General features: G+C 34.2%; 1 protein-coding gene across 2 annotated transcripts in view; it reads left to right on the top strand.

Annotated features, from left to right (window-relative positions):
- Positions 1-26,917, top strand: part of IL17RD (interleukin 17 receptor D) — a 49,818-nt gene extending 22,901 nt beyond the window's left edge. Inside the window, exons 2-13 of one of the 2 annotated variants that reach the window (XM_084530432.1) lie at positions 7,170-7,227; positions 10,031-10,156; positions 12,479-12,597; positions 13,051-13,171; positions 14,137-14,181; positions 14,271-14,422; positions 15,292-15,357; positions 15,882-15,936; positions 16,866-16,976; positions 18,649-18,833; positions 20,074-21,013; positions 23,349-26,917. In XM_084530432.1, coding sequence (XP_084386558.1) covers positions 7,170-7,227; positions 10,031-10,156; positions 12,479-12,597; positions 13,051-13,171; positions 14,137-14,181; positions 14,271-14,422; positions 15,292-15,357; positions 15,882-15,936; positions 16,866-16,976; positions 18,649-18,833; positions 20,074-21,013; positions 23,349-23,464 — 2,094 coding nt within the window. In that variant the 3' untranslated portion in view covers positions 23,465-26,917. Of the gene's footprint in view, positions 1-7,169; positions 7,228-10,030; positions 10,157-12,478; positions 12,598-13,050; positions 13,172-14,091; positions 14,182-14,270; positions 14,423-15,291; positions 15,358-15,881; positions 15,937-16,865; positions 16,977-18,648; positions 18,834-20,073; positions 21,014-23,348 lie in introns of both variants that reach the window. The other variant, XM_084530431.1, reaches the window with a different exon arrangement.
- Positions 26,918-27,189: the final 272 nt, after the last annotated feature.

Raw genomic sequence — 27,189 nt, 5'->3', positions numbered from 1 at the left:
GCTTTATTCTGGTTGTATTCAGTGGTATTCTGACCTGGATGCCCATGGTCACTGGGCCATCTATATGCTTTGGTTTTTATTTTTTTGTTGTTGTTTTGATTTATTTATTTATTTATTTATTTATTTATTTATTTATTTTACTGTTTTAAAGGACTTTACTGTTTTACTGTTTTTTAAAATGTTTTAAAGGCTGTCACGTTCATTAGTACCTTTTTTTTTTAAAAAAAAAAAAAAAAAGGCTAGAGTGAATGCTTCATAATGCTTGCTTCAAGTCACAGGGCTTGAACTGGGGTAAAAAAAGCTGTATTCTGGGAGATGGAGAAGGAATATGCCAAAAGTGAACATGTCCAACAGTTTTAAAAGGAAGGGAGGCGAGTTCTGTCTGCACCAGGCCTGCTGCTCCCTGCTGGGCCATGCTGCACTGAAGGGGCTTCACCGGAATGGGGCTTTTCCAAGTTCAGAGCCTGGGCCTAATTGACCTACTAGACAAACTAATGCTCTGAAAGGGACAATTGTGTTAATGTGCTGACACCTGGAGACTTACTGTTGATTTTTTGCAAGTAATGTGCAAGGAAAAGCAGGGTCTTTGAACACAACAGGCTGCTCTTGTGGAGGCTGTGCTGGGAAAGGGCTGGCCAGGGGCTCCACATACAGGGAGGGTGGGGCAGTGAATGGGGATGGTAGGGTTGCAAATGTTATTGACAATTTTTGAGGTTTAGTACTGAGTTCTGATATGAGGCTTTATACTAGTTTTTCTGGTAAACTGTTGTTCCTGTGCATGCTTATCTTGGACCTTTGGCATTGGTTATAACTAAGTATTTAGTATGTCCTGAGCACCAGAGGGTTTTCTTGTTGATCTGAGGAAAACATTTTTTCTGTAATTTTTGTTTTTCTTACAAGAGGAGGGATTGAAAGTAAAGGGATGTAAAAGGGTTAGAGACAGAAATAGTCTTGGGGATGATAAAATTAAAGGTTTGCAGTCTCTGCTTCTGTCAGCTCAGAGTAACATTTGCAAATCCCCAAATGCAGAAGTCAGGTGCTCTCAGGGTTGCTGTATCTGGGAATCTACATCTTGTGATGCTTGAGGACAAGTTCTAACAGTTTGAGGCACTGCAGGAAAAGAAACAAAAACATTGATGGAAAGGACTGCTGGCTAAATCTAGACATGACTGCGGGAGGTAATTATGCCACTGACTTCAGTGGAATTGTACATGCTCACACCGAGCATGAATATGTCTCAAAATAAGGTAATGGGGAAATCTCCTCAAAGAAGTTGCTTGTAAATATCAGTTAACAGAAACCACTTAGTTTTTGCAATTACTCCCCACTCAAAAGCATGTTTTCATGATTATTTTTTTTTTTAAGGCAGAGATTGCTTTGAAGGATTAGAAGGTTCTTTTGAAGGAAAAAAAATTTCCATAGCAACATAACCACCCCATTTTAGAATTTTCACTGTAAGTGTGGCTTCACAAAAAGGATATAGCATTTGGATATTCTTTTTCTCAACTATTCTGCTTATATTTAAAATTAGCATCATCAAGTATGCATCTTTCTGTGTGGCCTTAAAAGTGTATCTTTAATTTTGTTTTGATCCTGACATATTTCCTTTCACCTTTAAAATAACTCACACGTTTATTTAAACGTCCAGCTCCTGCTTGGTTCCACATAAATTCATCTGTGCCTCTGCACCTCTTGTAATAAATCTAGATAGATGGATTTCTGGTCTGTTCCAACAGTTGCTGCTCCTCATCTGTGCATGCTTCTAGTTTATCTCCGTTTACTGGTTTCTTTTTGGAATTTGCTGCTTCTCCAGGAATTTATCATGCACTTATTTTTGCTCTTGCTAGTATTTATTTTCTTTACAACAGTCTCTAGAAGATGGTCACTAATTGTTTTTTTATGACGCCATTGCTCAGAATAGAGCAGTCAGAGACTATTTTTTTTCTAAAGCTTGAACATTACTAATTTAGCTAATGTACGCAACTTAGTAAATTATAGTTAATATTTTCTTTCCTATCTCTCATTAATATATTCTTTACATCACTGTTTTCAAAGTATGATCCATGGGATGGAAGTGTACAGTACATACCATACGGTTCTGCAGCACCATTAAATTAAACAATATTTATGCATTTTGAGTATCTGAACTACACTCACTGCTGGGGTGGGTGGGTTTGATTTTTTTTGAATTTTCTTCACATTTGTGAATAAGTCTTTCATTTCCTCAATACATAGTTTATAATGAAGTAAAAACAACGATCTGTTTTTTGTATCTCATGCCAAATTCAGGATGCAAATGCCACAAAGACACATTTAGCTCCTCTGCAGCTGAACTTACTTGCAGTGGCTCTAAAGATGAAGCAGTCAAACTGTAAATAAATAACAGAACAGACTAAAATCTGGTAATTTCTTATGGAAGCAATGTAATGATTTATGGGAAAGAACATAAAAGAAACTGACTGACTTAGCAGAAGCTGAAAGAGAATATTTTGAGGAATCCAGGTCACAGTTTCAAGTCTAAAATAGGCATTGAGAAGCCTATTGACCCATGAATTCACTTTTATTAAAACTTCTACACTGTAACTGAGATTTTTATTTTTAAATGTTATTCCCATAATTTGTGTATGTAATGCAGGAAGATATATATCTAAAGGCAAATATGAGAAACATTTAGAGTTGAAATAAGCAGTTACGTCAAGAATATAGTACTAACAGTACAAAGCCATCTATCCAGTGTTTAGAATTCAGTCTGCATTCAGTGGAGTATACACAAATTATATAGCATACATGAATGTGGATTATGTATTCTGTTATATTCTTTTGGAAGCAGTCCAGGATGCAGGCGTATGAATAATACAGATAATTAATCCTTTCATTGATGGCTGTAGAAATATTTTAAACTTGGTTGAAAACATCAAGAAAGCTTTAAAATGAAAATAGTCAAATGTCAAAATAAAATGTCAAATGTAAACCCCCTAGTTTACTGAGCACAGAGTATGATAAACATTGATTATTCATCTTGATATTAGAGTTCAAGAAAAATTGTCCCTTCAGTTTGCCTTAGGGGAGCATGAAATTAGGACCATGTGTGTATTGATTAACAACATATGAAAGATGAATCATGATTACTGTTTTGGTCTGGTGCACAAGGTTATGCTTGAGGGGTAGTGATTTCTTACCTCCTTTACCAGATCTCTGTAATTAGTGCTAGCACGTATCTCTGTTTCCTAGTATTGATCTTAAAGTGGCTGCCTGACAGTGCCTATTCACACTCACAAATTGCCTTTCTCGAATGAAAGAATGTTTGCTCAAAAATGTTGAAGTGAACTTCAGTATTGTTTGTAAAAAATGGTTATTCATAGGACAACTCTGAAATCGTCAATTTCATTGCTGGCAGGAAGTGTCAAATAAAAAAAGATATTACTTTCAGCTTGACAAAGAATATGAAACTGTATGTGTTTTAAATTGAAGAGGAAAAAGGTCAACAAGAAAAATAAAGCAGATTTAAAAGAAAATTCTTTCCATTGTATTTAATTTACTTATGTCCTCTGAAGGCAGACGTTAGTTAAATTTAACTTTCCTCAGAGGCAAAATCAGTTCTGTGGTTAATTTTTTTTTTTTTTTTTTCCTGGAAATAGAATCCTAACTTTGTTCCTCTCTGACCTCGTAATGGGGAGAAACAGTTGTTCTAAGCTCATTTCATTAATAAGTAGTTACTGTATATGTAGGGCAGATATTAGAAGACAATAAACAAATAAAGTAGAGGTTACCTTTCAATAATAATAATAGTCTTTGTCTCTTATGAATGATCTATTTTTTCATGTTGAAAGATAGATGCTTAAAATGAAATGCCTGCACATGCCTTGATCATCCAAATGAGTTAGTCATTCGTTCTTCCAGAGATGAGGTGTATTAGTGGTATTCAGAACTCTGCTGTTTTAAGATATCTTAGGAACTTAACTATCCAAGTTGTTGATGTGGATTGAGGAACAGATCCAGCCTTGATCTCTGTGACTTGAGGTATGTGCGCTGTGGTGGAAATCCATTCTGACTTGCTTGCCCAACAGAGATGTGGGATTTGGATCTTAGCTTATCACGTTTTCTGCAGAGTTGTGTTTTGAGCTCACATACTGTGAGACTTAATGTTATTACAGATAACAACCCCACACCTCCACTTTTTAACAAACAAGATTAACTGTAATTTAATCTGTGCATTTCAACTTTGATTGTCTGTTTAAAGATCAGCGGTCTACAGTTTTTCATAAAGATGTTTTGGCTATTTTCTTTCCTATGTATTTTTTAGTCCCGATGTAAAGAAGTATGTGGACCAAAGGGATTTTATAGACAAAGCCCCAGGCAATGGAGACTTGCTTTCAAGCAATGTTCAGAATAAATTAAAAGGTGCATGTAAATTCAACAAATGGTAGTGGTTAATTAACTAAGAATGTAATACCCTAAGGCTATAACATTAGTATTTATAGTTGTAAAGTAAGATGCTCTAAACAAATTGTCTTAGCTATAAGCCATTTAAAGAGCACAACTACTTTATGGCTTAAATAGAAGGAAATGCTTCCTGGAAGAATATGTTCCACTCACAGCAGGAAGTATTTGGAGGGTTAGTAGCAAAGTTTAACGTAAGTTGTCTGATTAGCATACATGTTATTGACTTAGAGCTCATATGGCAATTATCTATTTCAACATTTTAAAGTACACCTAACTCTTCCAAATTTCTACAGCCTTTTTGGACATTTTAGACAGTTTTTAAATTTGGGGAATGAAAAAACAAATTAATTAAAATACTTGTGCTGATTTTCAGTGGGGTTTGATAGAATTTGCTTGTCATCCTCAGAACTTCAGCTCTGTAACACAAAAGGAAGACAGGTATTCATTTAATGGCTTATCTGCCTATGCTCATTTATAAATATAAAAAGTTAATAGGTTTCTGTTTTGTCTCTTTTTTTTTGCGTATTTATCAAACACATAATGTGTCTTTGTTTTGCCCTAGTTAAAGTTAAATGCAATTTTTCTTAAGTAGTGTAAAAGAAACAGAAAATGTTTCAGAAGAGAACAGAAATAGTAGAAAAATTAAGACTGGAAAAAATTGTCACCTTCCTGTTTCAGGAAACCTTTTCAGATAGCAGCTTGCTCAATGCCAAACTAATTGAAAGCTAAACAAATTAAAAGCCACCTAAGAAGAGAGTGAGATTACAAAATTCCAATAGTGTCAAGATCTGCTTTGCTTTTATACCTTATGTGCTATATTTTGCATCTTTTTCTAAAGTTACTTTACTCATTTTTTTTGTTCTTCTTTCTAAACCTATCAAGTGAGAGACAGTGCATGTTTACACATGATCCTGGCAACATCTGATTACCGTTGGAGCTCTTGTATACTATTAACTTCTGCTCTTTACATTGTAGTGATAAAACCAGATATAATTCCTTTTAAAGGGTAGTGTTTTTTGTTTGTTTGTTTGTTTTTTAATGGTAAATAAAGTATTAGTTGTCTTTCAGGGAATGATAAGACTCAGTGTTACAGTTTTGAACTTTGTGTCTAGTAACAGTTAGAGTAACCCTACGTTTTGTATTTCCAAAGCCATTTCAGTGATTTCAGAAAGGTAAGTCATTACTACCTCTAAGTCCAATGTTCTTCTGTGTAGGTGTAAGAGACACACCAGACTCATTTGCCTACAAATGCGTTCAGATTCCCCCAGGACAGCAATGGGATAGTTCTCCAATTGGTCCTCAGTTGAGGCATTGTCTGTTTTGATAATATTTGATAATAGAAAAGGTTGTCTGATATGGCAAAATGGATTTCTGGAATATGCACTCCTACTGAGAAAATTACAAAATAAAATTATTGGAATTATTCCAGTTGGAAATTCACAGTATCATTTGTTCCCCTTCAACTCTTTGTTGATTTCAGCCAATAATCAATGGAAAGATTGGAATTTAAATTTCATGTCTGTGTGTTTGTGTAATTAAGCTTTTCTCAGCAAAAATTTCTTTAAAATGTTTACAATACATGTTAAAATGATGGAAGTCTCTAGATGGGGGCATCTGACATAAATAAACCAGAAGAGTGTCCCAGTGCGTAGACCACATCGGACTCAAAGTACATTGAAATGTTAATTCCACAAGAATGATACAGCACAGCAACAGTAATTACTTATAAATGTATCTGTATATAATAAGTTAGTGAAGGACAAGCATGGGCACGTATCTGGACACAAGGCATTGATGCTCTGCAGTGACCATTTACAGTCCAGGCACCCTGATGAACCAAGCTGTAGGCATTTTTTTGTCCTGCCTTATTGTACCTCTGCTTATGTTGATCTTTGAGTTCCATGTCAGTATCAAACTTGCAAAAAAAAAATAAAATAAAAAAAATACAAAAAAAGGATGACTTGATTACGTGTGAATTCTGAGTGTGCTGAAAATTTGGTTTCTTAGTTTGCTCAGTGAACAATGAGGTAATAGAGTCCTTCAGACACCTGTTCCGAGGAAGTTAATAAGATGAGGAATGTGTGGGAAGTGATGAACACTCTTTAATCACTTTATTTACTGTTTTACTCCTACCTTATTTTTTTTCTTGGAAATGATCTTTACTAAGAAAACAAAGTGCTATAGCACAGTGCTTAACAGTACATTTTTCTTCTTTCTGCTTGAACTTCTGATATTCTTTTTCATGACTGTAGATTTGGCATCAACTTTGCAACAGACTGTCATTTCTCTTCTCTTCTGCACTATATATGCCCTAGAGAACCCTATTTGATGTATCCTTAAATCTTGATTAAAGGTGGTTTTGTTTTGTCCAGGCATCATTAACCTAGATGATGGAAATTGAGAATATCAGATACCTTTATTTAAAAAATAAACTTATGTGGTTCACATCTGTTGGGCAGGACAGACTACTTTCTTTTCTCTTTGTTTTTACATCTTGTGTATTACTTTTGGCAAATTGGTGGCAGGTGAGCACATGCAGGTATGTGCAATCTGTTCTGTCATTACTTGTATTCGGATTTCCTGACTGATGGTGTACCCAAACAGAAGGAAGAAAACCTCCTCATGAGTTCTGTCATCCTCCAAAAGACTATTTACCAAAAAAAAAAAAAAAAATTGTTCAAAGTAGGTCATTTTATTTAAATTCTTTTCCTGATATTTCTCTACAGGGCCTATCACCAGCCACCAAGATGAATGCGCTACTCAATATCACCTTTAAATACGACAGTAAGTTGAAAATCTCCAATATAATCACAAAAATCAAGGACTCTGACACTGTTGTCAATGTATACCAGCATCTTTCTTAAAAATGGCTCTAAGAATATTATAAGCTCCTCAGTTTTGAAATAACTTTGAAATCTAGATCTGTTGCAGCTGGGTCAGCTGGGTCTTGTCTTTCCTGCGTTTCACTGATTAGAATAATACAGTCTAATAATCTACAGCAGTTTCACTTTCAGATCATTTACTCAGTATTGGTAGGAGAATTGTGAAGGATGTTTTTACTCTGTGGAAGAATGTAGTCATTGAAAGGTTTACTACATACCAATTCATCGGAAAGCATTATTTCAAGTTTTATGCATTTTGATGTGCAATTTTTCTGGAAAAGAATCAAGTAGAAAGCCACGTTTCATGTAGAAAATTATGTAATTTATATTTGTATACAGGATAAATATCTTTAAAATATATGCCTATAAGGATTTATATGGAATTTTAGCCTTGAAGATAAGTAATGTCTCTTCAGCTGGGTGAAATACAAGGAGCTTTAGATTGGCTGCAGTTCAAAAAAAGCCCAGGTTAGTGGAAAACTATCCGTATTTCAGTGAAGTCAGGTGGTTTTAGTAATGTAGCAGAGGTGTGATTTACATGGTTTATGTTGCAGCTAAACCGACGTGGTAATCATAATAATTGTAATAAGCAGATTGCAGCAATAATACCTTGAAACTCTTCAAGGATCTGCTAAATGGATGTATTTTATTGACCTCTTTTTTAAAAAAAGTTTTTGTCACCTGTGTTTTCTATTCATGGAAGAATGAATATTGAGTGCATTGGAAATTTACCTATTTGGGGGCATTTAGTGGCCATCATCAGTATACATTCAATGTGCGTTCAAGAGAAGGTCTTAATTTACAGCAGCAATGTTTGTATTAATGCCAATACAAGTCACTTTTTTTTTTTTTTTTGCCTACTCAAAGAATTAATTCCAATCATCCTTATGCTCCTCTATTCTTATGCTTATTTCTGAGTTTGGAGTCTTTCCTTGTGAATTCATTTATTATGTAAACTGCTGTTAATGCTTAAAGAAAATGAGCAAAATTTAAGCATGTCAGATTGTACTAGAGAGAACTTTAGATTACAAATCGTAACTTTTTTTATAGAGGAAAACAGGAAAAAATATCAGTGAGAGCAGAGATCCCTGTGTTTAGTTAACACAATAGAGCCAGTTTAAGTCCCACTATCTGACGTGTTTTTTCCATTAATTCTGGCACCAGGAGCTGTGATTAACCAATAATAAGTGTTAATTCAAAGTTCTGCTGGCACTGCACTGTTTCTGGCCAAAGGAGTTGTGTTACACAGTGATAGGGAAAGAGCTCCCATCTATCAAGTCTAAAGAGTTCATATAATGTGAAACTACAATCTTATACTGAATAAGCCAGCACGCAAGAGAATTGGGCTTGCTGTCTGTGATTTAAATGCTTTTATTTTGCCATGCAGTAACTCTAATGAGTTTCTGGTTTGTTCTTAAATTAGATTGGTAGATTATTTATTCAGGTGAAAAACAAATGTTTGTAGGTTTCAGTAGTTCACTTGTAGTCGAGTAAAAAGTGATTTCCTGAAAAGTGTGCACTTTTCCCTAGCTGTTTTCTTCCTAATTCTGTTGTTCTCTAAAAAATGTAAATCAATGATTCACAGTCAAACCTCAGATATTTGTGCTATATTGCATTTTGGCAATTTGTCATTTGACCATAACATTTTAGCAACCAGGATCCAAAATCTTGAGCTTTCTATTAATTAGTTCCAGACGTAGCAAAAACCTGTTACTTCAAAGTTTCCATTGAAAGAGATACTCTATTCTCCTCAGAGGAAGTTCATGCTGTCATTCCCTACACTCGTAGCAACAGAATTCTACAAACAGCAAAGTAATTACCAATTGCCTAGCTTTTTGAAAAAGCGATGCTGTACAAACTGTTCTATTTTTAATTGTGGGGCAGTTACATAAAAGGCCTCTTACCATTGTTGTTCATAGCACAAAGCCATTTTCTAAAACTGCCTTTTAATTAGCATTTTTTCCTTCCTTTCTTTAAGATCACACCTTATAATAGCACTTAATTTCCATGTTTTAGTTTTACAAAGTCTGTATAGACAAATACATAGCATATAGATTATGTCTGGTTTTTAGAATTTATTGCTGGCCAGTAATATATAATCTCCTGATTAACTTGTTGGTTTTACTCATTCAAAAGTGGGATTTTTTTTAATGTGTACATCTTCATGTATGTTATGCTCCAGAACTATTGAATTCCTTAGCCACCAATACTCTTTGTGCCACAGAATGCGAGCCTAAATATTGTAAGGCTTTAAAAGTAATAAAATTTGGTATTACTTTTCTTGTTTAAATCACATACGTATTTACTTTCTGTGATACAGGCTATGCTGGTATTATAAACTGGTAGTCTTTGGAGTCCTGCAGATTAGGCTTTTGCAACTGGTGAGTGGTTGTGGTCAATGATTTGGAAAGTTTTTAATTGTCCTAAGACAAAAGGTTTGCCTGAACTTACTATACAGTGGTTTTTTTTTTTTTTTTTTTTTTTTTTTGGTTTTTTTTTTTTTGGTTTTTTTTTTTAATGAAATAGTGTACATGTACTTTTACTTTGCTTAGTCTTCAAGAAAAGTTAGGAAATTCATTTCATTCTTTACTCACAAGGAGAGATGTGTCTTGCCGAAACTGAATAATTTTCAGAATTCTTTGGTATGGCACGAGATAATCAGCTAGTATGTTTTCCTTAAAGCATTTTTTCCTCTGTGTTTTTAGACTGCACTCCTTATCTGAATTCAGTGGGAAAACATGTGATCGGAGATGTGCAGAATGTAACAATCAGTCAGTATGCATGTTACGAACAGGTTGCAGTGACAATACTTTGGACAGCAAATGCCATTGGTAAGTAGTAGAGGAAAATGGAGTGAACACAGCTGATGATGCACTTCCTCCATTTGGAATCTTGACTCTCTTCTTGAGGTTATTTTTCCAGCTGTGACAGCCATTAAAACCAAGTATCAAAATAAACCGAATTGTAGAACCAGATTTTTGAGTTGATGTGTCACAAAATGTTAAAACCAAGATTTTTGAAATTAATGAAGCATGTTCAATCATATAGGTCCCAATGAAAACACTATTATAACTGATAGATCTTTAAGTGGGAACAAAAGAGTTTTTTCATTGATAAAATAAGTATTTTTTAAAAAGTTTTTGTCTTGATATCATACTTTTTAATTTATATTTTCTTGTACATTATAAATGCACGCATAAATTATATGTATGTGTTAATATTGGTAGTTCGTGCTCAAAGTTTTTTTTTACTGGCAGGTATGTATGATCGAAAAAAGTTTGGAGACCACTGCAGTAGTGTGTGCTCTCTTTGTACAGCATCTCACCATCATCATAATTAAGGTGCTGAACAACGTAATATAAACTCATTTTCTTCAGTGACCATTGTTTAGCAAATGAAAAACCTGGAGTTTCCTTCTTGAATGGTTTTAGTACTTCGTTAAAGAATTTCTTCTGCAAAGGTGCTTTTCAGTATCAAGTACATCATTACAATTAGAGTTAAGCGCAGTACATTTTTCAGAATTAAAATGTTTGCCTATTCTTTTGCTCATACAGCAGATAAGATCAAATTGATACTTCATGGTTTGTAATTCCTCAAAAAGCTTTTCAATTATTTTTTTCTTATGATTTAATAAGAGCTGGAAGTTTGCATTTATGTGGTAAGATTGCACCCTAAGTGATGAGATATGGCTGCTAATGAATATGTGTATTCTTGAACTTGACATGCATTTTTAGAATAGACCTAGATTTAATAAATCAAACATTTTAGCTAAGAAAAAATTGTTGGATTTTCTTTGTGACTTCCTGGTATTAATTCATGCTTTCAGAATTTGATAACATATTGAATTTATAACAGAAAATAATGATTAATTACTGGGGTTTAAGACAGTATGTGGAAACTACACTGCGAAGCTGTGCAGTTGAAACCATTTGGTAATCTTCAGCTGCAGACTGGATGAATCAAGCCTTTATGGCAAACAAAGCTTGGTGTTCTTTCTTGTAAGGATCAGAGGTTAATCCTCTGGAAAGTGTGAAGACAGAATTGTTGTTGAAACGTCTCGGGTGACATGGAGACTGGACACTTTCTTTTTCATGGTCTTCATGTAAGCACAAATAATGCTTTTGTTCCATGGGATATTAAGAACATATTGGGCAATGCATGGTCTTTCTCGTATACATAATTATATATATATAAAAAAATAATAATCTAATGGAACAGAGGGGGCTTGAAGATCATACTTTTTTTTTTAGTGTTCAAACATAGTATGTAGTCAAATTTATGTTTTGATTCTTGTCACCTGTAGTTCTACAAAAGCTGTGTCTGTGCCTTTTGATAAATCTGTATTCTGCCATTTGTAATGCTGTTGAACAAATGTAATTAGATGGAGTAATGCTAGTTAGACTTGAAGAACTGTGCAGTGACTTTGATACCTGAGCCACAGAACTATCACAGCATAACAACGACGTTCTCCTGTGACACTCGCATCACCATGCTTCTATCTAGTCATGCAATGAAGTAACTCTGTGATGAAAACATTGTGAAGAAATGCAAAGACACTGCTGAGGGTTGATTATGTTAGAGTAGCTTGAAAAAAAAGGTGTAATTTTGGCATCACTTACAAATAACTGTATGTATGCACTCACTGGAATAAATTCCATTCCATGTAAGTCAATATTCCTGTTATGCTGTAGTATACTAGAAATAAAGAAGTTGTAACAACTACTATCACTTTATAACTTTCTTATCATTTATAAACTTCTAGGTTAAAGGAGTATTATTATAATTTGTTAGCAAATGTATTTTATTGCAAATAATGGAAATGTGATGCTACTATAAAGTACTGCTGATGAAAGTACTGATTATTTAGATTGTAGTGGTAATTTGGAAGCCCTGTCTGCTATGTGGGCCCCTCTGCTCTAGGCATTACACAAGTATGCAGTAATTACAGCCTTCACCAAAGGCTGAATTCTAAATAGGCAAGATAGAAAATGTTGGAAGAACTGACACACAATGGCAAGTATTAAAACACAAACGTATTTCTTATGAATGTTAGGATTTATTTTTAAAGGCAAATGAACTATCTTCATACTATATAAAATATCACAGAATACCTTTTGAAATATTAGTCTATTTAAATGCCCTGCTGTTTGCAGGGATTGAATACCTGAAAGGATTTCGAGTCATCCTCGAGGAGTTAAAATCTGAAGGAAGACAATGTCAGCAGATGGTTTTAAAAGATCCAAAGCAGCTCAGCCCAAGTTTTAAACGAACAGTAAGTGCTTTGTTTCAAGAAATATTTCATTGTTACTTGATTGTGTGAAGTCTTGAAAGTATTTATTTGCTGTGTATAAATGTGTATATATTTACATAGATACACGTTTAATGTGCTGTTTACTAGTTTACTAGGGTGCAGATTGCTTCCTAACATTATTTTTCTTTAATGAATAGTTGTCGATCTAGAGACAGATGTAGTCCCCTTCTGTAGAATTTTTCCTGAGGCTGGAAATTGTCATAAAGTCTTTTTGGGTGACTGTGGAGTGCAGGTGCATGTTTGAAACAGTCCATATACTGATTCTGTATTATGCTTCCTCATCATAGTGTGTGGCAGAGGGATGTATACAGGGTTCTTAATGTATTAGTTTCTGCTCATGTTTGCAGAACTGTGGGCCTATTTGAGAGAAAATGCTTTCAATTATAATAGTTTCAATCTTGTGTCTTTGTGTAGGGAATGGAATCTCATCCCTTCCTAAATCTGAAGTTTGAAACAGATTACTTTGTAAAGATTGTTCCTTTTCCTTCCATTAAAAATGAAAGTAATTATCACCCATTTTTCTTCCGAACTCGAAGTAAGTATTGTGTACAATATAGCATTACATAACATCTCTTTCTTTACTCCCCTCCCCTCCTTTTTTTTTTTTTTTTTTTTTCTTGTCAGAAAAAGCTTTTCTGATGTAAAAGAGTAGCTTTTCATGTAGCAGATGATGATGTTAGGGGAGACTGGGTTAAGATAGGTGTTGACGTAGTCTTTGAAGGAAGGACTGGGTGTTATATGGCAAGAACTTGCATGCCTTTCATAAATCTGTGGCATATAATACATGGTAGTCAACAACCAGAAGAAGAAACTTGTGTTAACTCCTTTCCTTCCCCTCACTGGACGTTGTGAACAAGCTCTGAGATCAGTTTCAAGAATGGCTATATAGGCATAAATGTAGATGAGTACATATCAAACTAGACAGTAACAACTCAAGTAGAACTTCTCAAAATTATTTAGGAATTGGCAATTCTCATTAGAGCTAAAGAGAAGGAACTTAAATAAATTCCTCAGTGCTTAAATAGTCTGATGGCAGTCTAACTCTAAGCACCCTTTTGAGTGTAACGTTTGTATGTATCTTGTGTTTTTTTCTGTATAAAACTTTCTTAAAATATTTTCAAACCTGTCTTTTGATGTGTACCAAAGTTGCATTTGTGTGCTCAGCATACTATTTTAAATTAAGTAAATGTAATTAATGCCAGTTTCTACTTCTTCCTCTCCTCCTGAGATGTGCCTGGTGCTGTCCCTTTTGTCTCACTAAGGACTGCTATTTTCAAATTACCGAACCTATGTTTCTCGTATAAAGATGAGAAGGAACTTCAATCATAACATAGAAGCTGGGTTTGCAAAGTATATTTACTCCAAGCATATTATAGACTGGGAAATGAATGAATACTGCCCTCAAAATGCTGAAGTAACTCCCTTCTTTTGTCCTTTCTTTTTTTCTTTAAATAGCATTTGGATACTGTATCATTAATATTTTTTTGTGTGTGTTTGTAGCATGTGAGTTGTTGCTACAGCCAGAAAACCTTGTCTGCAAACCTTGTAAGTTAAATGTAATTTTTTCTTTATCTTATAAAAAGTCACTGTCATTCAAGAGTTAGTTGGCAATTCATGAATATCTCCTCTGACAGACTGGAAGCCAAGAAATCTGAGTGTTACCCAGCAGGGTTTTAACATGCAAGTGTCTTTTGATCATGCTCCCCATAACTTTGGGTTTAGATACTACTTTCTTCACTACAAACTTAAGCATGAAGGACCATTTAAGCAGAAGACCTGCAAACAGGTACGTCGCTGCATTTTTCAACTCTTAAAAGCACAGACCTCATTAACATAGATGTTCTAAGGTTTTACAGAAACTTTAAAAACTTACTATAATACAGAATACTGTTGTTTTTTAAATTTTAAATTATTTGGTACTATTTCTGTAAATAATAATTGCATTGTGATAGAACTCATCAGTCAAAACCAGGCTTGAGTGCTCCATTGGTGCTGGATACTATAAGCAAAGGGGAAGAGGCTGTTCTCTTTTCTAAAGACCCTATAACTGATCAGTACTTGGAACTGTAGTTTATTAGTTTTTTTTAAAAAATATTCTTATCATGTAATATTCTCTCTACACTAAATTTTACGACTTAAAAGATTATCTATTTGAGATGGTATCACAAGGTAGCTCTCATTTCAGTATGCGTGGAAGTAGGCTGTGATTCTTTTACAACGAAAAACTATGTCCTCTTTACAACTAAAAACTATGTCCTCTCATGGGAGCTGCAATTTACTATATTGTTTCCCTGAACTTTGGTTAGCATTTAATAGCGAAGTTGGTCAACCTTTGATCCTAAGTCTCTGAAAGCTAGGGAGCTTCAGGGCATAACATAGCTTGTGTTAGACCAAGGTTTTGAGGTGTTTTGTTTGTTTGTTTGTTTTGGTTTGGTTTGTTTTTTTTTTTTTTTTTTGGATAATCAATCATACTTGATTTTTGCAGATAGAGGATTGTAGTCTTTGCATATTTGAATAGAGAAATTCAGTTTTTGTGGTTTAGGATGTCCTACTTCAGGAGAGCACCATACGTTCCTAAATCAATGCGACTGTATTTTGTATTAGGTTTTAAAAGTATGTGAATGGCTAGCAAAGTATTTTCTTTCTTTAATGTAGGAGCAAAACACAGATACTACAAGTTGTATTCTTCAGAACGTAACTCCAGGGGACTATATAATTGAGGTAATATTTAGAAACTCGTACTACAGCTGAATTAATATATTAATGGGGGGAAAAATGAAACTAAAGTATTTCAAGTCAAACTGTTTGGTAAAATTAAATTTCAGGCATCCCTACTGAGGTACCTTGGGCAAGTAAAGGCAGATTGTTCTTGACCTTTCTATAGCTTTACTTCTCTAAACACGTAGTACTTCCATCTGTGCTTTCAAGTAAAATTGTGGTCCTGCATAATTCTTGGACTTTGATTCTTAATTAGAATTCTGTAGTTTGGTCAATTTCCACTATACTTGAGAGCTGTGTATTTCTTTTGGTGATGACAGTATGGGAAGTCTAAAAGTTAATATCACAACAGTAACTATGTATGATCAAAGATAAGTGATTTCACTAGTTACTACTTTAAAATGTTCTGTAATTTTAACTTTTGAATAGTAAGTTTCATATCTGGTTGGGAAATGATGTTTATATATTGCAGAAAATAAATAAAATGAATTTTCCACAAAATAAAATTCAACTTTTACTTTTCAAAGCTGGTTGATGACACTAACACAACAAGGAAAACAATGCACTATGCACTAAAACCAGGTATGTTTTTTTTAAAGCAGTATACACTATATATATTATTAACTTTTATTCAGTTTTAATTATTTTGAAAATAATTGTTGATTTGACATGTCTGTTTGCTGTAATCAATACTACTGAGGCAAACATACTGTGTTGTTTTGACCTAATGAAAAGAGAGTACACATGCACTCTGTGTATCTCTATATATTTAGTACAGTTTAGATCAACATATAGTTGGAAATCTTTGTGGGAAAGTCACATTTGTTGTGCATGTGGATATGAAAAGTCATAGTCTGTATCTTAATCGCAAACAAATGATTCATGCAGTAGTGTGGAAATAATGTAATGAACTATGAGAGCAGCCTAAGAACACTACCTGACTGTGCACTTCAGCCATGAAATGAAATTTAGCAGTGTGAAAAACCAGTCAGGTGAATGCTTGGCATCTGTATGTATTAGACCAGTCATTGAGAAATTAAACAGGGATTTCAGAATATAACTGCAGACCAAAAACATAGATGAAGGCAACAGACAAAGCAGGCTGATTGCTAATGCACATTGCTAAAGGTAATCTCTGCAGGAATTCAGTTTTTCCCGAAGTGGCTAGTTCAGCACTCTGGAATGAAAATTTGACAGGCCAAATGACTGGTGTGTATAGTATTAAAAACTAAACTCAGGTAAAGTTCCCGTCATGGGGGTGGGGTGGGAGGTGACAACACACAGTCTGAGTTGGCATACAGCACTTGTTACTTCTTGTTGCTCTAATGCTGTGGTGATGAGGGCAATTAGCATAAAAATATTTATAACGGAGCAGAACATGATGTTTGATTTCTCTGTATATTTGAGAATCATCTGATAATAGTGTGTGCTGCAGCAATTTTTTTCTCAGTGTAAAGATTGATTAAATAGTTATAATAAACCCATGCCTAATTCTGCTTTATTTTTCAAAGTACATTCTCCGTGGGCTGGACCAATAAGAGCTATTGCCATTACAGTCCCTTTAGTTGTCATTTCAGCGTTTGCAACACTTTTCACGGTGATGTGCCGCAAGAAGCAGCAAGGTAAGAGTTTGTTCAATACAGAGTTGCATTTAAATGTACTTTTGCAACTAAAAAGGTCCTAGCTAGTAGGTTTATTCCAGAAATACCTTCTTCTGAAGAGCTTGCTTTCTTTTTAACTTCTTTGTCTTTCCTTCACACAGCCCCCCAGCCTTTTTGTGTGTTGAAACTTATAGCAAATTCTTAATCCAGTGCTTGATGGTGATTTTTTTGTAATTAAAAGTACTGTTAACTTTTAAAAAGTTAATAATTTTTACTTTTTAAAAAAAAATACTAATCAGGAGTTCACTGTAGACAGAATAGAAGAGTAGCTGGAAATATTTTTGATGTAAGGTTTCTTTTTATTCATGAAAATACTGCGTGTCAGTGTAGAATATGAACATATCTGTAAATTGTCTTATTTTAAACATTCCTTTATTTCATTCAGAAATGTCTAGTTAATATTTATTTTAAACCAGAAGGAAATGTGATACAAATATAACTCAGCACCCTCTGAAATACTACTTGTATCTATTAATGCAGATTTGCTCAGTTTCCTGGAAGTTGCCTTTACGCTTCATCCTAAGTCTTCTCCCTAAATTTACTCTTCTGAAGACTCGCAGTTTCAGACTTTCTGCAGATGTTGCAGGAACTTCTGTAATGTAGTTTCCATCCCTTTTCACCAACTTCTATCTCTTCCGCGTCCAGGACCTGGCAAGCTGTGATTGTTACATTGAGATGTTAAAAACAATTGGCATTTTCTGTGGAATCTAGGGAATCATGCGGTTTCATGAATATGGAAAAAGAGGTTACATTCTCCAAACCTCACATATCTGTGTTATCCATCTGAATGTTGGAAATGAGGTATACTGCAAGTGCTATATGCTGTCTGGGTTAAATCCTTTTACCTTCTGGTCTTCTGTGGCTGTTCCTTTGCTTGCAGCTAGCTCAGTTCCAACAAAAAGACAAATCACTGAGGATTTGTCTACAGAGAGAAGTGTTCCAGATTAGTTATTCCTGATGAAAAATAAAATTGTTGTAAATTAAATCCATAGATCGAAGTTTAATTTTGAGTAAAAAATGAGTATTCCAAAATAAAGTTTAACCAACTGCAGAACAAGATTGAATTAGCTTGGTGTGAAGCACTCATGTTCTGGTGTGAAAGCATCCATACAAGAAAGAACACACTAGTAACTATCTGGATTTAAGTTAATACCATCTTAATTCAGATTAATGTCCATATATGACATACATACCAGAGAGATACTATATGATGTTCTGAAAGGATCTGTATTCTTGGAGTTTAATGTTCTTACCTGTTGTGTCACATTTCTGTTTTATTAAAAAAGTAAATAAGACTGTTATGCAGAAAGCTCTTGATGATAGCATACATGTATCTTTAAGGTCTATGGTGTTTGAACAGTGTGTTGAAACAACGTCATTCTGTTTATAAACTAAAGCTGTCTTGAGTTTTCTGAGTTGTACAGTAATAATTTTACATTTCACTTCCCAAGTATGTTCCACATATGTAGCAGGTCCAAAGTTGGTAAATAGAGGGTATGCAATTTTTCAGGCTGGAAATGAATTATCATTTGAAAAGTCTTTACTACATGCTTTAGTAAAGAGCCTAATAAAGTTTAAAGCAAATAAACTCACACGTTTATTGTGTGAACGCTCTTCCTCTCTTCCAATTTAGAAAATATATATTCCCATCTAGATGAGGAGAGTTCAGAGTCTTCAGCATATGCTGCAGGTCTCCCTGTGGAAAGACTTCGTCCTCGGCCAAAAGTGTTCATCTGCTATTCCAGTAAAGATTGCCAGAAACACATTAATGTCATCCAGTGCTTTGCTTATTTTCTTCAGGATTTTTGTGGCTGCGAGGTAAGCTCAATATTTCTTCTGTAAACAGAATTGCTTTAATTAAAACAGTACCCACAAAACTCATAGTGATATGTACTTGAAGTGGGCTATTTCAATGCCTCCTTTCAACAGATGTAATTTTCATTATTTTTCTACATATTGCCTATATAATTTTTCTTATAGTCTGCATAGAAGACAGAATTGTGGAAAATGTGTACTGCATTGATTCCAGGACTTTTATTCAGCCATACTTAGTGAGTTTTATGTTAACTGCTTTTTCTGTGTAGAAGGTCATGCATCTTTATAATTGGCACCCACACAAGTATTAAAGATATAGTTCAGTGTTTCTAAAAGTATCTTTCACATTAGAACTCTGAAGTGGTAATACCAAACATGCACACTTGAATACATTAAGAATCCTGTTTATGCAGCAAATATATGTATTTGTTGATATTCTATATTGATTTTTGTGGATTTTTTTTACTTTCTGTTCCATTGTTGCTGTAAAATGAGCATCTTTTTTTCTTATTTTTGATTTAAAGCTGTAAGACAGACATCAAAATTCCCACTTTGAAATACTAGGCTCAGAATCTGAGATGTTTTAAAAAAATATGATCAATATGCATCCAGTTATTCACTTTATAATTGTAAGAAAAGTCAAGATAATTACTAGTTTATTTTGTTGAATTGTAATCCTGCCACTGAATCTGAATGTATGAATTGGAACTTTTTTTCAGCTATACAGCAAGTATGACCTCTGGTGGCCAAACATATTAAAATAATGGATGCCCCACATATCTGGGGATGTTCACAGTTTATTCACAGGCTTAAAATGTTTCAGACTTTAAGTAACAACCAGCAAAATGGGTTCATGTAGTAACTAGCATTGTGAAACAATCTGGAAGGTTTTCCTTTTTACCTTAGCAGTTCACTGACTTCCTTAGCCCAGTGAAATATTCAGCCTACAGGCAAAGTTTAGGCGGAACATAAGGCTTTGCTTATTTTGGTGAATAACTACTGACATGGTTAATACTGCTGATTCCAGTTTGTCCACTACCAATGCTGTGTTAATTATTACTTAAATATCTTTTAATACCTGATACATCAAGGGCAAATCATAGTTAAACTCATGATTAATTTTCAATTGTTGCATAAATACAAGCTGATTTGCTGAGCATTTATAAAACATTTAGATGTTATTAGTAAATGTATCTAATAACCTAATAATAAAAATCAACCAGAATGTTCTTTTCTCTTCCAGGTGGCTCTAGATTTGTGGGAAGATCTAAAAATTTGTAAAGAAGGTCAGAAAGAGTGGCTTATAGAAAAAATAAATGAGTCTCAGTTTATCATCATCGTGTGTTCCAAGGGAATGAAATACTTTGTTGAAAAAAAGAACTGGAAACACAGAGGAGTAACCAAAGACACAGGACAAGGAGAACTCTTTCTGTTTGCTGTGTTGACTGTTGCAGAGAAGCTTCGTCAGGCAAAGCAGAATTCAAATGACCTCTGCAAGTTCATTGCAGTCTATTTTGATTACTCCTGTGAAGGAGACATCCCTGGTATTCTGGATCTGAGTACAAAATATAAACTCATGGACAATCTCCCTCAGCTTTATTCACATTTACATTCCAGAGACATTAGCGTTCAGGATGCAGAGGTGTTTCCTGTTAATGTTAGTAAAAGGAATTATTTCAGGAGCAAGTCTGGTAGGTCCCTTTATGTTGCCATTTGCAATATGCATCAGTTCATTGACCAGGAGCCGGATTGGTTTGAGAAACAATTTATTCCCTTCCTTCCACCTCCTATATATTACTCAGAACCTGTCATGGAAAAAATTGATTCAGGCTTGGTTTTAAATGACTTAGTGAATAAACAGGTGATGGATGATGATTTTTACCTGAAAACAGATGTAAATATTATTTCAGCTGGAAATTCAGACTCTCATTGTATAATTCAGCACTTAAACCTTGGAGAAGATACAGAAACTCAGGACATTCAAGGTGGTGGCAGCTCTGTTCTTCAGCCGTTGTTACATGCTGTTAAAACTTCAAATCTGAAAAATATGCCTCGAGATTCTGGAATCTATGATTCATCTGTTCCTTCATCTGAACTATCTTTACCCTTAATGGAAGGACTACTGACAGACCAAACTGAAACATCTTCTATTACAGAAAGTGTTTCTTCTTCATCAGGATTAGGTAAGATACAGCAGTGTTTTGAAAAATATGTCTGAACATCTCAAAATACTTAAGATACTGTGTAAGGAGCTAGATAGAGAGCTGCCCAGGAAGGTAAGCATTATGTACAGGTGGTCAAAAAAGATAGGTTTTTAATAACATTAAAGGAAAAGAATCATTCTACTTGCTGTGGGGAGCTGATCCTTAGCTTAGTAAGATTTCATTAAAGTTATATTAATAAGCCACTTTTCATTGATTCACCTAATAACTGGAGAGATTGCATCTTCCTTCCAGAGAGACTCCTTGACAGCTGGCAGCTGTGTGGCTTAATCAGGACAGTAATATGGTGAAACATTCTTACAGAAAGGCCATAAATCTAAAACTGACATACTATTTTACTCCAGCGCATGCTAGAACCTTTAGGGATACACTCTATACTGAGTGGTTAACTCAAGTTTCAGAATCACACTGGGTTTCTCATCTGATATGGAGCTGAGATGGACAAGCAAAAAGGTTTCAGTGGAGGAATTTAAATGCTTGGAAGACACTCTCCAAAACAGATACAGAGATTTACATGCATACAGTTAGATGGCATAAATATTGCCTTGGACCATATAAAAGCTGATCTGACCTTACTAGTTTGAATACATTGAATTGACATCACAGCTACATCAGTATGGAATGTTTCAGCAATTGTATGTATTAGGATAAAAATGTTTGAGATTTTCCTGGAGCAGCTACAACAGGTGAACGGCATTTTGATGCTGATATGCTGTTTTGCTTTCTTGAATGAGTCTTGGCAATGAGGTAACTTGATAGACTTTTCTTTTAACTAAATGCATTCTTTTGATTATTCAGATAATTCATAAGCTATCTTTGATGCCAGAATTATGTTAATGAGGGAACATATAGATACTGATTGATACTGCATTTGTATGTATAGTCTTAATAGTCTGTAGAACAAAATAACTAGAACCTGAAAACTTTCCATGGAAAAAATACAGATTTATTGAATTCGTTGTATAACCCGTAAATAGCCTGTTATTGCTTCAAAATTTGTATTATATGCTTTAATTTCCTGCTGTCTTCTAACTCAGCCTTTTCACATATTTGTGGAAAAGCTTACAGATTATCTATAAAGGTTCTAGTATGTGCTGGACAAAAGTAGGATGCTAGTTTTAGATTTATGCCTCTCTGTAAGAATGCGTTACCAGTATTCCCCCTCATGGCTCAATCACAGAGCTGTCAGCTGAGTATCTCAGCTGCCAAGTGGTCTCTGGAAGAAAGAAGCAGTCTTTCCAGTAATTGAATCTCAAGTCACATACATAGTTGTTAACATGTTTCATCTATAGAGGCTAAGCATTATAGCACTGCCTGGTGAAGGTGCATCTTAATGCTGATGTTGTAACATGCAAAGAAACCAAAATAACTTTTGACATTTTCTCATTCTTTATCCCTGTCCAAAAACACTACTGTGACTCATGCTCAAAATTCCCCTTGCCCAAACCATGGTCCTAATTGGGTGCAAAGAAGATAACGTCTAGAACTGAATATCATCTGCCCACTAAGTAGGTTACAACCCATTACATCTTGTTACTGTCCAATACATACAAAATGTTTATAGATGTAATATTTACATGCCTAGTAATGAGAGAAGTAAATACTACTGTGTAGCTTGTATTCATGTTCTAGTAGTCAGACATGTCCAAATTATTACTTTGAATTCACAGTGCCATTTGTGTTCTGGCTATGGATTTTTATCTGTAACTTGGTCACAAATGAAGTGAACAGCTCTGTCATTCAACAGCAAGTATATGTATCTCAGGGTACTTCCCCCCACCCCCTTTTCTTCTTTGAAAGACAGTTTTATTTACTCTTTCGAATTAAAACAATAGATCACATGAACTGCACTGAAAGTGTTAGAAATTATGTACAGACAATAGGCTTCAGACAAGCACAGAACTGCAAAGAGGAAATTCTCAAAGAGATCATCGCATTAGGTATGATCCACTGACACTTAAACCAAAATAATGTTGTGGAAGACCCAGCAGCCAGACCTTTAATAAATCCATTCACTAATATGGTCTTCTCCAGGAAGCCCTGCCTGGGGAGAAAGTTTGTATTAACTTTTTAGATAAGGAGTTACTGAGCATAATAGTTCAGCCTCGTAATTGAGGCATTATGATCCAGCAGGGTTCATAAGTTCTTTGCATTGTTTCTAAAATATTGAATGAATGCAAAGTCAGTGTTTGAAGTAATAAACCTCACTCTTTTTCCTTTTTTTTTTCTTTTTTTTTCTTTTTAATTTATTTTTTAAATTTTTTAATTTTTAATTTTTTATTTTAATCTTTCATAGGGGAAGAAGAACCTCCTGTAATTACTTCTGCAAAGTTCTTAGTGCCTGGAATATGTAAAGCAGAACTTCATTGCCATATCCATACTGATGCACTGCAGGCAATTGCCCCTTTGTAATACATCACAATATTGCTATGCATTGCCACTTTATCAACAGCCTCTGTTTCTGCTTTAACTGCCACACTGTTTCAGCACTAAATCTACTTGAAGGAACAAATGCTCCCTGAAGATGACCAACGATTTGTAAGGGATTTTTACGGCCAGTAAACTTGAATCTGTTGGGCTTAATATTAAGTTTTTCATGATTTGAAAAATGCAGCAGGAAAAAAAACACTTCAGAATTATTCCTATTACTAATTTACATTTAATGATATTACACTGTTTACAGATGTCATTATCAAGTGACTTTTTTTTTTTTTTTTTTTTTTTTTACTAAACATAATCTTACAGCTGGACATAAAACGGTTTAGAACATTAAGTCTTAGTAAATCTTGCGGTCCAGCATCTCCCTCTATCTTTAAGTGCTGACATTTTATGGCAGGAGTGTTGTAGTGAATGAGAGCAGGATTTTTTTGGAAGGAAGATTAAAAACAAAGGTGAGATCAAGAAATTCTTCATCGGGAGAAATCCTTTTCTCTTAAAAATATTTGAATTCCTATCCTTATAGTCTCCTCTCTTTCCCAGATGTTAACATGTCTCAGTACTTATTTTCAGATGAACATGTCTCTGTTCTATATGATTCTCCTCTGTTTTCTCCATGATCTAGATATGGTGATGCACAAATAGTACCATTTTGAGTCTGAAGTATCGTTTTTGTAACAGATACAAATATAAATTCTGCATATGCTGAGTGATACCATGGAAACTTTCCTGTTTTCTTCCTGGAAGGGCTAATATAAAGAATACTTTAAAGAGATGAAGGAAGAAAGATCATATTTTGTATTTAAGACCTCATTTTGTCTCTGTCCAACCATGTGATAAGTATGCTATATGGGGAATGTCATATTATCCTTCAAGGACATGCTGCTACAAAATCACCAGGGGTAAAAAAGTTAAAGACAAGCAGTTAGCAGACATGAATAATTGGCTTTGTGTTGAGCCAACCACTAAACAGAAGCCTGTGATTTATTTTGAAGTTTACAGTACTTATCGTTATTTAGTAATTAAGATAGTATTATAACAAAATATAATACTAGTAATATTATACTATATTTTAACAGAAGGCAAAAAATAGAACTGGTCCTGTTTATCTAAAGACAGCGTGCAAGTTCTTTCTTCTACAGCGACCGTGTAGGTATACCGTTACCAAAGTATCCTTGCTATTTCCTAAGAGAAACTTTTCATCTTCTCACTAGTAAAACACATCTTTGTAACTAACTGCAAGGCTTCTAGGCACCAGCATGGTAACAGCAAATAGTAAAGGACACCTCTTCAGTGTGCCTGTGCTAATTTTGCTCATGAAAGTCAAGAGTCTGTCTTGTTTCATTTGTCTTCATGTTCTACTAACAGGAGGTTATTTTAGGAATACATCAAGGGAGAACTCAAAACACTTCAAGTATTTTCTCCACTTTGGTATATGAGAATAAGACCTCGTGAACTCTTACGTTCTTTTACTTCTTGTAGTAGCATGAGATAGAACTACTGAAGAAGTGATTTTTGGCTGAGTAGCTTTGAAGCTCCAGTATTGTATGTTTTGCCATCAGTTTATATTTAATTGTTTGAAGATCCAACCAGAAGACTTGTGAAATTACTATCACAGATGTAGTAAGAAAGGTACTATAATGGATAAAATGTAACAATTATTTGAACCTAACATTGAATTATACCATGATGACTTAACATCACAGTGTGTCAGATTTGTAGGGTCTTGTCCATTAATCCTACTGTTCCTTTTTTTCTGAATTTGAAAGAGCACTAACTGGAAAACTTCAAACTCACATCCAAGTAAGTTAGGTGGCTTTAAGTACATATTCAGTCATCTGCACCTTCAGTTACGTTTTCATATGCTGTGCTGAAAGCAAAATATTTAATGTTTTTCCATTCTTTGAAGTTAAAAAAAAAAAAAAAAATACCTAGGTCAACCTAGGCAGAATAATGTAGAGGTAAATACTCTTTCACTAAATCCATTTGTGAAAGATCTTGATTCAGTGCAATTTTTGTGGTTTTACCAGATAAAGTGTTTGGATTGATGAAATAAATGCAGAAAAGTTACAGATAACGTGTGCTGAAGAGGTGCTGTGCACAGAAGTGCCAGAGCTGCAATACATAAGGAGGAGCCAATTTCTTAGCAATTGAATAGTAATGGTAATGCTGCTGTCCCCTGTGGAAAGTCTTAGCTTAGCATACTGTTATTTTATGCTAGGCTAAAGATTGGGAAGATTCTGTGGTTCTTTTAAATTCAGTGTTAATTGAATTATTTTCAATTCACTTTTGAAAATGGACAAAAGCAACTGCAAAAAGGATCAGTTGTTACTAATGTTTTTCCTTATGTTTCTTCAAAATTTGCTGTACAATCCTGCAAATCTTAATTGTTTTGTAATTATGAAGGGTCTATGTAGAGGCCAATGAAATTGTTGTAGGTGGGGAAAAAAGAATTCCTTTTTAGATTAAGGTAGAAACAGTATATTATATGACCTTGGAAGAAAGAATATACTTAACTGAAAATTGATGGTAGAACAAGCCCCTGCTTAAAAAAATATATATATACACATACATAGAATTGAAAAAAAAAATCAATACTTGATCAGATTTAGCAATAATTTTTTACAAAGACGCAGTATTTTATAAAATCAGAAAAATATTATGTATGTTGACATACTAGAAGGACATAGTACTGAATTTGCAAGAATTCTGTATTTTCTCTCCAATGTGAATAACAGCAAAAATCCTTGTAAACATTTTTTTGAACAAATATGTTAATACACATATTAGAGCTTAGCTTACTACTAATTTTCAAGCATTAGTAAACAATATTAATGGTGAAAGAATCCCCTTAATTACCACTAGACCTGAATGTGTGAACATTGGGTGTTTCAAAATGTCTTTTTTGCGAGGGTGGAAAAAAAATTGACAAGCTAAAGGTTCAAGATATAACTACGTTCAATACTTTGATAAATAGTTATTGTCATAATTTTTCCCTGTACATAAACACAACAACTGTTGAAAATAGAATGTAGTTGATATTTGGAGAAATTAAATTTTATGATACTATAATTTAGGAGGTAAATCTCAGAATAAAATATTTTTTGTTCATTTTCTTTCATTTGGATTTTCTTAGTAACAGACTTAGCTTGACTTAGCAGTTGTTTTATCCAATTATGCACATCATGCAAATAAACAGACTAACCACTATTCACACTACATGTCTAGAAGTGAAACAGATATTTTGATAGGTGTTTAATATAGTCTGTAAGAACTGTAAGACTTTACAGCTGTAAGAGTGTTTAATATAGTTAACCAACGTTAAGAAGCAGTAATTGTCTGAAAGTTCTGTATTGGATAGACTGGGCCTGTTGTTTTTTGTTTGTTTGTTTGTTTGTTTGTTTTTTAATAAAACTGCCTGAATATGAATTCATATAATTATTTTCACTATGTCCTTTAAGGTCTTCTAGCAGTACATGGTTCTGCATGTCAAGTGAAACCTATCCACATCAACTACAAAGCTATAATGAACTGAATTGAGTTAATTTTGTCAAAGAAGATAATTACCTAAGATTTATGTACTTTTCTTTTTCTCTTCCCATCTGAATGGATTTCAAAGAACTGTTCCAGTCAATGAATTGTGCAAACTGTATTTTCAGGGATAAGCCCTGAAACCACTCATATTCCATATGTTGATCAGG

This window comes from Aythya ferina (genome assembly GCF_964211825.1).
Source record: "Aythya ferina genome assembly, chromosome: 10".
Classification (NCBI taxonomy): domain Eukaryota; kingdom Metazoa; phylum Chordata; class Aves; order Anseriformes; family Anatidae; genus Aythya; species Aythya ferina.
Note: the sequence above shows the minus strand (reverse complement) of the source record. Positions and strands in the feature narration are given on the sequence as shown.